The 12,582-nt window shown below is 42.5% G+C and overlaps 1 protein-coding gene across 1 annotated transcript in view; it reads left to right on the forward strand.

The window, feature by feature from the left end:
- The window catches only part of SMAD1 (SMAD family member 1), a 92,713-nt gene that overhangs the window by 34,613 nt on the left and 45,518 nt on the right, over positions 1-12,582 (forward strand). The window contains exon 2 of the mRNA XM_040331639.1: positions 995-1,527. Coding sequence (XP_040187573.1) covers positions 1,128-1,527 — 400 coding nt within the window. The 5' untranslated portion in view covers positions 995-1,127. The remainder of the gene's footprint in view (positions 1-994; positions 1,528-12,582) is intronic.

A 12,582-nucleotide genomic window follows, 5' to 3' on the forward strand; every position in this document is an offset into this window, starting at 1 on the left:
GGCGATCAGGTCCACTGTTCCCTTGGGGACTGTCACAGGGAAGAGGACTGGGTCATGAGCTTGGCGGCGCGCTTGCGACCCACGGCTGGGATCTTAAAGGGGACGTACATGTACGCCCTTGTGCCAGCCGTGCCATTCTGCCAACGTATTAAGTCGTGCGGCGGTCCTCTTAAATAGAGAACCATCTTTAGATTTTTTAACTCAAAGCATTGTATTAAAATAGATTTGCTTTAAAATCTCCCAAAAAATTATAGCTAGATATAGATGAGAGAGATCATTGATTTATAGCCACCCTGCTTTTGGTGAAGGTTCAAAAAACGCACCAAAACTACGCAATCAAATAGTCTATGGGAATCTGCGGGTAGCCCGTATGAATACAGTGGGTACACTGCACTGAGGCCAAACCACATCGCTGTGTGAAACTGGCCTTACTCAAAAAGCACAGCACATAGTTCCAGTGATGAACACTGTGTATCATTTTAAAGAAGCCAGTGCTTTTTTTCTTTCAGTACATCAGCTTGAGTCATTCTTTGTGACTTGCACATGCCTTGCTAATGATGATCGGTGATATATTTTCATTGTCATCATTGGGCTTCTTGGGTATTTTCCTGTAATTCTCACTAGAATTATAACCAAAGAATTTTTAATGAACCTTCTGTTATGTTTTTAGAATTCCATGAAATTTAGTTTTGATAATATGCTGTATTTGCAGATTCATTTATGGTTTATGGAATGTCATTGTGCATCTGAAATGTTATGATGGCTATTGATATGATTAAGTGAAACTAAGAATAGCACAAATTGAGGGGAATAAGTTGACCTTCTCTGAGCACAGGTCACTAAATTCTCAGGGGGGTTGTGTTCTCACTGTGGATATATGTTGTGCAGCAGCCAATATATTCAGTACTCTTGAATGCTGCCAGATGATGAAATCTCGCATCTGGATTTCTGTCCCTCCCTAACTAATATATATACATATTTTTGTTCCCTTTAGATGCTGCTGGTTTACTAAGAACTTCAGACACCGACTCCTGCGCTGGAACCGGTCTTCTAGCCAAGATACAAGGATCAGAAACCTTTCGTATTCTCGTAAAGTTGGACTGGACAAGTGTTGTGACATTTGAGCTATGAATGTGACCAGCTTATTCTCCTTCACTAGCCCTGCAGTGAAGAGACTACTTGGTTGGAAGCAGGGGGACGAGGAGGAAAAATGGGCTGAGAAAGCAGTGGATGCATTAGTGAAAAAGCTTAAGAAGAAGAAAGGGGCCATGGAGGAGCTGGAGAAAGCCCTGAGTTGTCCTGGGCAGCCCAGCAATTGTGTCACCATTCCCCGCTCTCTGGATGGCAGGTTACAAGTTTCACATCGGAAGGGTCTCCCACATGTCATTTACTGTCGAGTGTGGCGCTGGCCGGATTTACAGAGTCATCACGAACTCAAACCCTTGGAATGCTGCGAATATCCCTTTGGCTCTAAACAGAAAGAAGTCTGCATTAATCCTTACCACTACAAGCGGGTAGAGAGCCCTGGTAGGTATCTTAACTGGTGCACATGGAGTGGTGTCTAATCATGTGTTCTAAGCCCATATTCATTAGCTGTATAGCAGTACTGTAATGCAATATTTCCCGCAATGGAATGGATACAGTTTAAAGTTAAATTGTTTAAATATCTACAATGAAGTAGGAAAGACAAATTGGGGTTGATTTACTATAACTGGAGAGTGCAAAATCTTGTGCAGCTCTGCATAGAAACCAATCGGCTTCCAGGGTTTTAGCTTGGTGTTACTAAACCCAGGACCCTGCATTCACTATATCTGCTCTCCCACAGTACACAGAACATGGAGATGCAATTATTTTAGTAAATATTAACTGCTAAATACTTTTTTCATCAGCAGTGTATTGCAGTCTTGTAACTTCTCAGTGTATGTTTAAAACTTGTCGGAGGAGTTTTCATACTGCACTGCCTGACCTATCGGGTTGCAGGACCCCTGTCTGGACCATGCTGATTGGCTCTGTGCTGATCACATGCACTCTCCCAAGCAAAAAACTAATACTCACCAAACTGAGCATGTGCAGCTGGACTCCAGTAACTGCCTTATCCAGGCATGTTTAGGTGACAGTGCAAGAAGGGGAGGAGCAGAGAAAACAGAATCAAACAGTCTTTACACAATGCAGCAGGTTAACCCCTTAGGTTCCACCGTGAGTATAACCAGCATGCTTTAGGCTGCATTCACACCTAGGCGTATTGTCGCCTGTAGCGCGACGCTATTGCAGCCTGCAATACGCTGGAGGGGTGATTTTACATTGTCGGCTATGGAGATGGTTCACATCTCCACGCCGAAACGCCTGAAGCTCAAAACAAGTCCCGGACCTTTTTTTCAGGCGGCGTTCGGCCATAGCCGACAATGTTGATCACCCCTCCTGTGTATGTTACCGCGGCGTATTTTACCACATTTTGTCGCGGTAAAATACGCCGCATTCAGATGTGAATGCAGCCTTACTGCATATACAGACTGATTTTACTGTTGTGTTTAGTAACACTCTAAGTGAACAAGCTGGAGTTAGCATATTGCAGGTGCATCCCCCCCCCCCAATACATGCCTTTCACCCATTTGAATTCTATGGAACCAGAAATGTCCCTGGCCCTTTCCATAAAATGCACAGATGTGAACTAAATTTATAGGAAACCATGGTAAATGGACTGTAGTGTGTGTCTGCAGAACTCAAAATGCTCTAAAAAATGCATAGGTGTGAACCAGACCTTAGAAGCAAATGCAAATCAACCCCAAAGTCTGCCAATAGGGCAAGGTAACATACAATGTGTGTTTTTGATCTCCTTTTTGTTAGAAAATCCTGTACTGATCTGATGTTGGATATGACTTTTTGTGTTGCTTTACTTCATAAATGAACCCGATCTAATAAGAAACGTGTCTCCCTATGCAAAGCTGCACTGACTGCTACCTTTTTTTTTTTTTATCACATGTTGGGGCGAAGCTTGGGCCTTCTCGAGTAACACTAGCTTGTTTGCTACAGTCCCACACATTGCCAACTTTACCTAACAATACTCCTGCCATTTCAGTGCCTGTCTCCCCACATGCTGTAGCTCCAAATGACATAATTGCTGCAGTCGCTGCTGTGACTGAAATGTAACATTGTAAACACCTTCCCGAAAAGTGCTGGTGTCCCTTTAATAGATTTTTTTTAATTATAAAAAATGAATGTTATGGCGCAAAAAAATATATAATTTATAGCTTATTTAATTTGTTGCAAAAATGCATGTCACCCTTGAATGAAATGCAAAAAAAATGTAAACAATGAATTGCGCTAACCTTAAAATTGTCAACCCACTTTTGTGAGCAACCTATTTTTATGAAGGAAACCCGTAAAGTGTTATCCTATACTCGCCATTAAGTGAAATGCCACTAGGCTTTAAATCTGTGCTTATTATATAAATATATTGATCCTAATTATACTTTTTTAGGATCAATATATTTATATTCTTATATGTTTTTATAAAAAGCAAAATTGGGTTGACAATTTTAAGGTTGGCGCTATCCATTCATTGTTTTATACTGATTTTTATTGGTGAGGACTTGCGAGCTGCTTTAACAGTTCAATCTCTGGGAGCGCACTCGGCATAGAAACATCCACTGCCCTGTAGAGCGTACCTGTGGTGTGTGTGGGCAATAAAGCCAATCCTTTTGTCAATGCACGTGTTGCATGGGCAGCAACCGGTTATTGTGGGTTGTGTTGACGGCATGGGCTAAATATTTAATTGTGTGCGTGTTTTCACTTCAGAGATTTAATTTATATAATCGTAGCCTTTGCCAGTTTAGTTTGTGAATAAGTACTTTTATTAACCAGACTGCTTATTCTATTTTTGTTTGCAAATATCCATCACGGCAGCGCCTGTAAGCGGGCATCCACTCACCTGCTGCTGCCATGTCCTTCACTTTGTCACTACCGCTTCACCAGCCATCCCATTAAAGTGAATGAGACTGAGTTACAGTGGGTCAGAGGAGGAGTTAATTTAAATCAAATCCACCCTTGCATACAGTGTCCTGTGGGTGAAAAAATATCTTTTGTATTGGCCTGCTTAAAGTGGTTGTAAACCCTTAAAAAAATAAAACCTGCAAGACAAAGGGCCCCCGCCCCCACTTCCGGGTATCGCGGCTCCGATGCTGTGATTGGCCGGAGCCGAGATGATGTCACATGCGCGTGGGAGATGCCAGTAATGGCACATCTAACTGAAGCCATTGCCATGGCTTTAGTGCGCCGATCACTTCGGCACATGCAGACACGGGGATATCTCCTAAACCGTGCAGGTTTAGGAGATATCCAGGGTAGCTACAGGTAAGCCTTAATATCGGCTTGACTGTAGCATAAAGTTACAAAAATGGGTTTACAACCATGTTAACAAGGATTGCCAAATGTGTTTATGTATGCGCTGCATCTCACTGTTGTAGTGTCAGTGGGCGCTCCATGTTTAGCAGTTGTGCACATTGCGGTCTTGTAACTTAAGTTGGTGCAGGTTGCATTACAGCTTTTCTCTGTGGCACCCTTTTCAAAACGTAATATTTATTTTTTATTTATTTTTTGATAGACTGATTTTCTCTTTTTGAAATATTCCGTAGTGGAATAGGAGGAATAATGTGAGCCTCTTCACCAGTGGGGGGGTTTAGCCCAAAGCAAAGAAATGTACAGGTTCATGGCCAATCCTCTCATAGAACAAGTTCAGGTATGACCCATGTTTTAGTTTTGTGGGTGGAGAGATAAAGGTCGCATAACCTGGTGTGCTTTAATCCAGTGCTCGACAAATCCCGGTCGCCATGGTGACTAGAAATAGGGTCTTGGCGACTTGGTTTGGAAGGGGGGGCACCATGAGCTGGCGCCATCTGGTGGTGAGCCGTTGGTATTACAAGTTAAACAGCAATTCTAATGTAATTTTTCACTATTTTCACTGCAATCTTCTTCCCTCTAATTAGAACCCCCAAACATTATATATATTTTTTATCCGAACACCCTAGAGAATAAAATGGCGATCATTGCAATACTTTCTGTCACGCCGTATTTGCGCAGCGGTCTTGCAAGCGCACTTTGTTGGGAAAAAATTGCACATTTTTTAATTAAAAAATAGACAACAGTAAAGTTATCCCCATTTTTTTTTAATATTATGAAAGATAATGTTACGCCGAGTAAATTCATACCCAACATGTCACGCTTCAAAATTACGTCCGCTCGTGGAATGGCGACAAACTTTTACCCTTTAAAATCTCCATAGGCGACGTTTAAAAAATTCTGCAGGTTGCGTGTTTTGAGTTAGAGGAGGTCTAGGGCTAGAATTATTGCTCTCGCTCTACCAATTGCGGCGATACCTCACATGTGTGGTTTGAACACCGTTTACATATGCGGGCGCTACTCATGTATGTGTTCGCTTCTGCGCGCAAGCTCGTCGGGACGGGGAGCGTTTTCTGGCTCCTAACTTTTTTAGCTGGCTCCTAGATTCCAAGCAAATTTGTCAACCCCTGCTTTAATTGCAGAGCTCTTGCTGTGTTAAGCAGTGAGAACTCATTGGGACACCACAACCTGCGTTTTATGAAAGTACCATAGAATACAGGCTGTGGTGTGCATAACCTAGAGCAGGCGTGTCAAACTCCATTTGCTTGTGGGCCACATCAGCATTATGGTTGCCCTCAAAGGGCCTGTTGTATCGGCACCCTACCCACCTTACATCAGATATCAAGAGACCCCCTGCCATCAGAAGTCAAGCATCCCCCCCACTATCTCTTACATCAATGCACCCGCTTGCCTTGTGCTGCTGCCAGGAGGGCTGGACAGAGAAATGTAGAATCTGATGGAGGAGTCCTGTCTGCTGCTGAGACCAGGTAATGGTGGAGACCAGGGCTGTGAGGGCCACATGAAAGACCTGGAGGGCTGGATTTGACCCGCGGGCCTTATATTTGACCTAGAGTATAATGGTTGGGTAGTATTATCCAATTTCTGTGATTTTATATTGGGAACCCTAAAGTTTCTTGCTGTCCATAGCAAACTTCAGTCATGTGTGAGCTCCAGGTCTACTGGCAGTATCCTGCTATATAACCTTATGAACCATTCTCCCTGTCCATGTTGAATGTATGTTGTATTGTGGGAATAGTTTACAAAAATATATGAACCCAGCTGGTGACTGGATCCACCTGTACTCAAATATCACTTTAAAATGGACTAATACTTAAGACCCCTTTATGCAGTCAAATGAAACTGAACTTGTATGCTCCCGCAAAAATTCTTTTTTTTAGGTCTGCCTTGATTTTAGAGCGGTTTATTTATTTTTTACCTAAAATCTGAAAAAAATTGATTTTTTTTTATATTTACCAGGAAGGGCTGTTGCTATGCCGAAGTAGCTGTTCTGCCTCTTCCTCCACCGCGGTCCTCCTTCCTTCCTCTATCGCGGTGTCGTCTGGTGAATAGAGCGCGCTGCCTTCTGGGAACTGTGTATCACAGGAGGCAGCCGCCCATCCACATAGCGCCGTGCGAGTCGTGCATGCGCAGTAGGAAACGGGCAGTGAAGTATGGCTTCACTGCCTGTTTCCCTTAGTCAGGATGGAAGCGCTGGACTGAGCGATCGCTGTCAGGGGCCCATCATCGCGGGCGCCTAGGACAGGTAATTGTCCTTATTAAAAGTCAGCAGCTACACGGTTAGTAGCTACTGACTTTAAAAAAAAAAAAAAAAAAAATTGGTGGGTGGAATCCCGCTTTAACTCCTCTGGCTTCATATGATTTTTGTAATTGTCACCCAATGTGACTTCTAGTGATTGGCTGCTGTAATGTTTGGCACATTGATTTTAGTGAGGGTTTTTTAACTTATTTCCTAAGCAAAACTTTTACTTGGGTGGGCCACCCAGTTTTAGTGAAGTACAACCGTGATACTGATTGGTCTGGCATTAACCCATCAAAGTTTGAGTCTTTAAAAAAAATAAATCTACAGCGAGCCTTTTCATATAAAAAAATCATCCAGCCAAGAATCTGTAATGTGTGGCATTTGTAATGCTGGCGGTTTCCCCTTGCCACCCGCATAATGTCAACATTGGCAAAGGATAGTTAAGATTTTGGCTTTCGTTCTGAAAGAGGCATGCACAGAAACATCTTCCAGACTGCATTTTATTTGCACTTAGGACTAGAGTAGATCCTATCCAAGCAGGTATTCCTAACATCTGCTCTACTAGATGTTTAATTCTTTACCAACTTTGGTGGCGTAAAATAACTGGGAACTCCAAGTGAGATTAGGCTTTTTTTTTTTTTTCTCTCGTTAACACCTTGGCAGAAATGTTCTGACATACAATATTTTTGTATTCAGAATTTCATTTTTAATTGGGAAAATATGAAGTCTTATGAGTTAAGTTTGAGTATTTTAAACTTGCCTATCGCAGGTGGTAAGCTGTAGGCAACTACACCGTCAGATTTCCTATAGCTGAACTCCAGATGACTCTCAAACACAGATGAGAGGCATATAAGGGAGCTGCTTTTACCTGGGAAAAAAATGATTTGTATTTCTCCATCTAGTCCTGAGATTTACAAAGCTCTGCCACGCGGCACAGCCCGGTCTGGGAGGGCGGGAGGCATTATCTTTGTATGCTGCAGTTAAAGTGGAGGTGCACCCTAAAACCATTATATAACATTACATCCAGCATAATTCACACATGTACAGTATGATGGTATTTATTTTATTTTTTCCGCCGTACATACCGTTTTATTGTTTTTCCCCCGGGACTGGGCGTTCCTATTCAGAGGTAGACGTCTGGTGAAAAACTTCCCAAGGCGCGTCACCAGTTTTCCGCAGCAATTTGAAGCTGCTACAGAATTGCGCTTAACATTTATGTTGCTAGGAAAAAGCGAATTGCATTCAATGACAAGTCTGAGGGTGGGAGCATCACCAGAAAGGCCAAGTGGGCACTGACTGGAAGAGTGAGCAGAGTAAGGGCTCTTTCACACGTCCGTTCCGTTCGTCCGTTTTTTTGGACGTCCGTTAACGGACCGCAATGCTTCCCTATGGGCTAGCGTCCGTTAGCGGATGAGCATCCGCTAACGTCCGTTAGCATCCGTCTGCATTCAGTTCCGTTTTTTTGGACGGAAGAAAACCCTATTTTTCTTCCGTCTAAGGAACGGACGAAAAACGGACGTTAACGGATGATCCGTTTATCATCCGTTCCGCTAACATCCGTTTTTCTATGTAAAAAGCCCCCAAAAAAAAACGGATGGAAAAACGGATGGAAAAACGGATGGAAAAACGGATGGAAAAACGGATGGAAAAACGGATCAACTGATGAAAAAAAAACTGATCTGAAAAACTGAACGGACGTGTGAAAGAGCCCTTAATAATTTGGGTGTCCTATATTTATGAATTTTTCACACAAAGGAAGATTCTCACATCTTTCCCCAACATCTACACATTTTGTAGTTTGGTTCAGTTGAGGGGAAATGCATGAATCATGTCAGTTTTTTTTTTTTTTTTTTAACTAATAACGCTTTATTTTCCATGACAAAATCCCTTATGTAGCCCTGATGTTTATCTTTACAGATGCACGACACAGGTTTACACACCGTTATGAACTTCAGTACATTTAAAATAAGTGAGATACAGCACATGCTGGGACTTTTAGTCCCCCAGAAGCCCCTGTCCCAGTGTACACACAACCAGGAGGTATCATTGGCAGCACAGGTGAGAATTGCCCCATCATAGATATTCAACACCCCTGTAGCCCAGTATCCAGACCCCACAGCTTTCTCTCTGGGATTACTTTGGGTGCACCTCTCCTTCCAGAACAAGCACGTGGGTGTGCCGATTCACTCCAGATACCCTGTATGGGAATTTCAGCCTGTTCCTGGGCGATCCCTGTCATTCTGTTCCTGGGTGGGGACACGGAACCCCATTGCTTCTCTGGTATGCGGATTGACACTGCTACAAGTTTTTAAATTCCTTGGTTATTTGTACATTGAACAGTTTAAGTGTTTCCGGCCTCATTTGCTCTACACTCCTGATTAGGGAATGACCGCTATCATTATTTTGGCAACCTCTTCAGCTGATATTGTGTGCCGATATTCTGTACATTTAAAAAAAAAAAATATCCCTATAATACCGTAAAACCTTTGGTTTGATAGGAACTTGGTTTGAGAACATTTTTGCAAGACGAGCAACTTTTTATATTTTTTATTATAAGCTTCGACTTGGTATACAAGCGATGTATTGATAGAAGAGTAGCGTCATGTCACAACTGAGTAAAAAATAGGAGAGGCGCCTCTAAGTGTAGCAATATTAGAAACTTGCATGGTTGATTAAAACGGGCACATCTAAGTATGCAGGTATCCAGGGTAAAGCTGTCCACATAGACCATCCTCCTCAAGCCTCGCTTTCAGATCGCTTCACTGCAGGGTAGTCTTCCCAGTCATGATTGCAGAATGATAGCGGTAAGAGCCATCGGTGCGGAGGATAGTCTATGTGGACAGCTTTACCCAGGATGCCTGCATACTCGGATGTGTCTCTTAATCGTCAACCATGTGAGTTGCTAAATGTTGTACCTTCATTAAACGTAACTATATTGCTACAGGTGTCTGTCTCCTCTTTTTATACTCTGTCTCTGCTGGATTTTGCTTCTAATAGCCTTGGGGAGACTTCCAATTGTGGATGGACATTTTATGGTTGCACAACCAATCACATTGCTATAATCTTTTTATATGGACTATAAACTGAAGGACCTATGAATAAATGGTTGTGGAACGAATCATTTGAGTTTCCATTATTTCTTGTAGGAAAATTTGATCTACAAGTGCTTTGGATTAAAAGCATGCTTCGGAACGAATTATGCTCGCAATCCAAGGTTTTACTGTGTGTATTATTTTTTTATATATATATATATATATATATATATATATATATTACATTTTCCTCAGTTTAGGCCGATATGTATTCTACATATTTTTGGTATTACAAATGGCAGTAAGCATCTATTGGTTGTAGCACCTACACAATAGGTTATTTACTTTATGGCTTTTTTATTTAAATTAAATTTTTTCTGGGTCATTGCGGCAGACCGGACACTTGACACTTTTTTTTTTTTAAACCATTGACATCTATACAGCGATCAGTCCTATAAATAAACTGATTACTGTATAAAGCTTGCTGGCAGGGAAGGGGTTAAATGTGTTCCCTTACGGTGTTCTAACCGGGGGGGGGGGGACCAATTCAGTGTTCCTATATACTGGAACATGATCTGTCTCCTCCCCCCTGACAGAACGTGGAATGCGTGTGTTTATACACACCCCCACGTTCCTGGCTACAAGGCACGCACATCGGCTGTGACGTGGCGCATGCCCCCTTTACTGGTGGGAAGCTGAGGCTGTCATATGATGCCCGACTAGGCTTGGAGATCCCATCTGCAGATGTCTTTTGACAATATGCTGGGAAGGAAGTGGTTAATCACTGTTATTGCTGTCGCAAGAAATGTAAACCTCCCTATTACAATAAAGCCGACGGTACCAGGGTGATGCCAGCAGCTGCAAGAATCCCCCCCAGTGTCTCTACACTGATCAGCAGCTGAAGCCACTGATAATCAGAAATTGTAAAACTTGTTTTTTTATTTTGCTTGACAGAAATCTAATCGACTTCTAACCATGGAATCCCTGCTGAACTGGCCACTTTTTTTCCCCTCGCTCAAATAGTTCAAGTTACATAAGACCCCTTTCACATGGGGCAGCGCCACTATTTTTAGCGGCGCTTTACCGCTGTTTTTTTGTGGAGGTGGTTCAGCCTCGCTGCCCATTCATTTCACTGTACACACCGCTCCAAAGATGCTGCTTGCAGGAGTGTTTTTTTTTTGTGACCGATTTCTCTTTTTAATGAGACATCAGGTTCTAAAAGGCCATGCATGTGTCCCCTGTGCTCCACTGAATATATCGGGGATCCGAAAGTGACGTCACTTCCAGGTCAACAAGGGGAGGAGAGTGGATGTGTGTCCTCTTTAGAGTGGAGCTTTGTCCCAACTTTTGGATGGGTGCGAATTGGATGCCATTTTTGGCTTTGACCAGTGAGAATGGTTAACTGTTTCATCTAGGTTCTAGAACATTCAGGTGCGACTTTTAGATTGCAGTTTATGGCCCTCGTCTCATAAAAGTTGGACCAAAAGTACAACCCCCTGACAAGTACGAAATGACCACTCTTAGAAAATGTTCATTTAATCGTGTAGGAAAAAACGAATCACAAACATGCCTCAAACTATTTTCAACATTCCAATCTTCTGGCTTTAACCAACACTTTTAAAAGAGAGAACTGTAGTCAATTGCCACTGTTTATGCAGATCAAGCAGAGGAAAATATGGAATCGCTCAATTCTGAAGAAATTATGGAATCCTCATGTACTTTGCAGTTCTAAAACAAACCCCATGCATCGGATTACATCTAATTGGTCTGCAGTTAGTGCTTGCACCAACCTGATTGGCATGCATCATTGCTCCAACATATCAGTTATCAATAAGGGCCCTTTCACACGTGCGGACCTTATGTTCGTATTTCATCCATACGGTTTTGGATGAATTACGGACATGTATCCCTATGGGATAGCGGGTTCCATGCGCTGACACCCAATCTCATCAGTCTCTGCTATGGTCCGATTCTGCAGACGGAGGAAAATCCTATTTTTCCATCCGTCTGCGGATCAGATCGGGTGAACACGGACAGATGGTCCCTGTTCATCCGTGTGTGTTTTTTTTTTGTTTTTTTTTTATTACACCCCCCCATAGAGGAGAGCGGAGATCCAACAGGGCGGTCCCCAGTGTGGGGACAGTGTGCAGGGATCGCCCTGTCTGCTGGCTCAGCCGGGGATCAACAGAGCGATCCCTGCTGAGAAAGTGGATATTAAAGGAACGGATCCTCATGGGATTTGTCGGTGTGAAAGGGCCCTAAAGGTGAGTATTATAAAACTTAAAAAGGTAAATCATTGGGGAATGTTGCAAAAGATGTTAGTGGTTCCCAGTCAGCTGTGTCTAAAATCTGCATGAAGTACAAATCAAATGGGGAAAGGTTGTTAACCACTTAAGACCCGGACCATTATGCAGGTTAAGGACCTTGCCCCTTTTTGCGATTCGACACTGCGTCGCTTTAACTGACAATTGCCCAGTCGTGCAACGTGGCGTTTTTTATTTTTTTCACAAATGGAGCTTTCTTTTGGTGGTATTTGATCACATCTGCAGTTATTTTTTGCGCTATAAACCAATATTTTTTTACTTTTTGCTAGAATATCCCCAAAAAATATATATTTTTTTCCTCAGTTTAGGCCGATACGTATTCTTCTACCTATTTTTTTTTTTTTTTTTTTTTTTTTTCTTGACTGCGACATTATGGCGGACACATTTTTGGGACCATTGCCATTTTCACAGCGAAAAGTGCTATAAAAATGCACCGATTACTGTGAAAATGACAATGGCAGTGGAGTGGTGAACCACTAGGTGGCGCTAAGGGGTTGTGTGCTTTAAGGGAGTGATTCTTACTGTAGGGGGTGTGGCTGTAGGCATGATGTCACTGATCGTCATTCCCTAC

This window comes from Rana temporaria, chromosome 1 (assembly GCF_905171775.1).
Source record: "Rana temporaria chromosome 1, aRanTem1.1, whole genome shotgun sequence".
Taxonomy (NCBI): domain Eukaryota; kingdom Metazoa; phylum Chordata; class Amphibia; order Anura; family Ranidae; genus Rana; species Rana temporaria.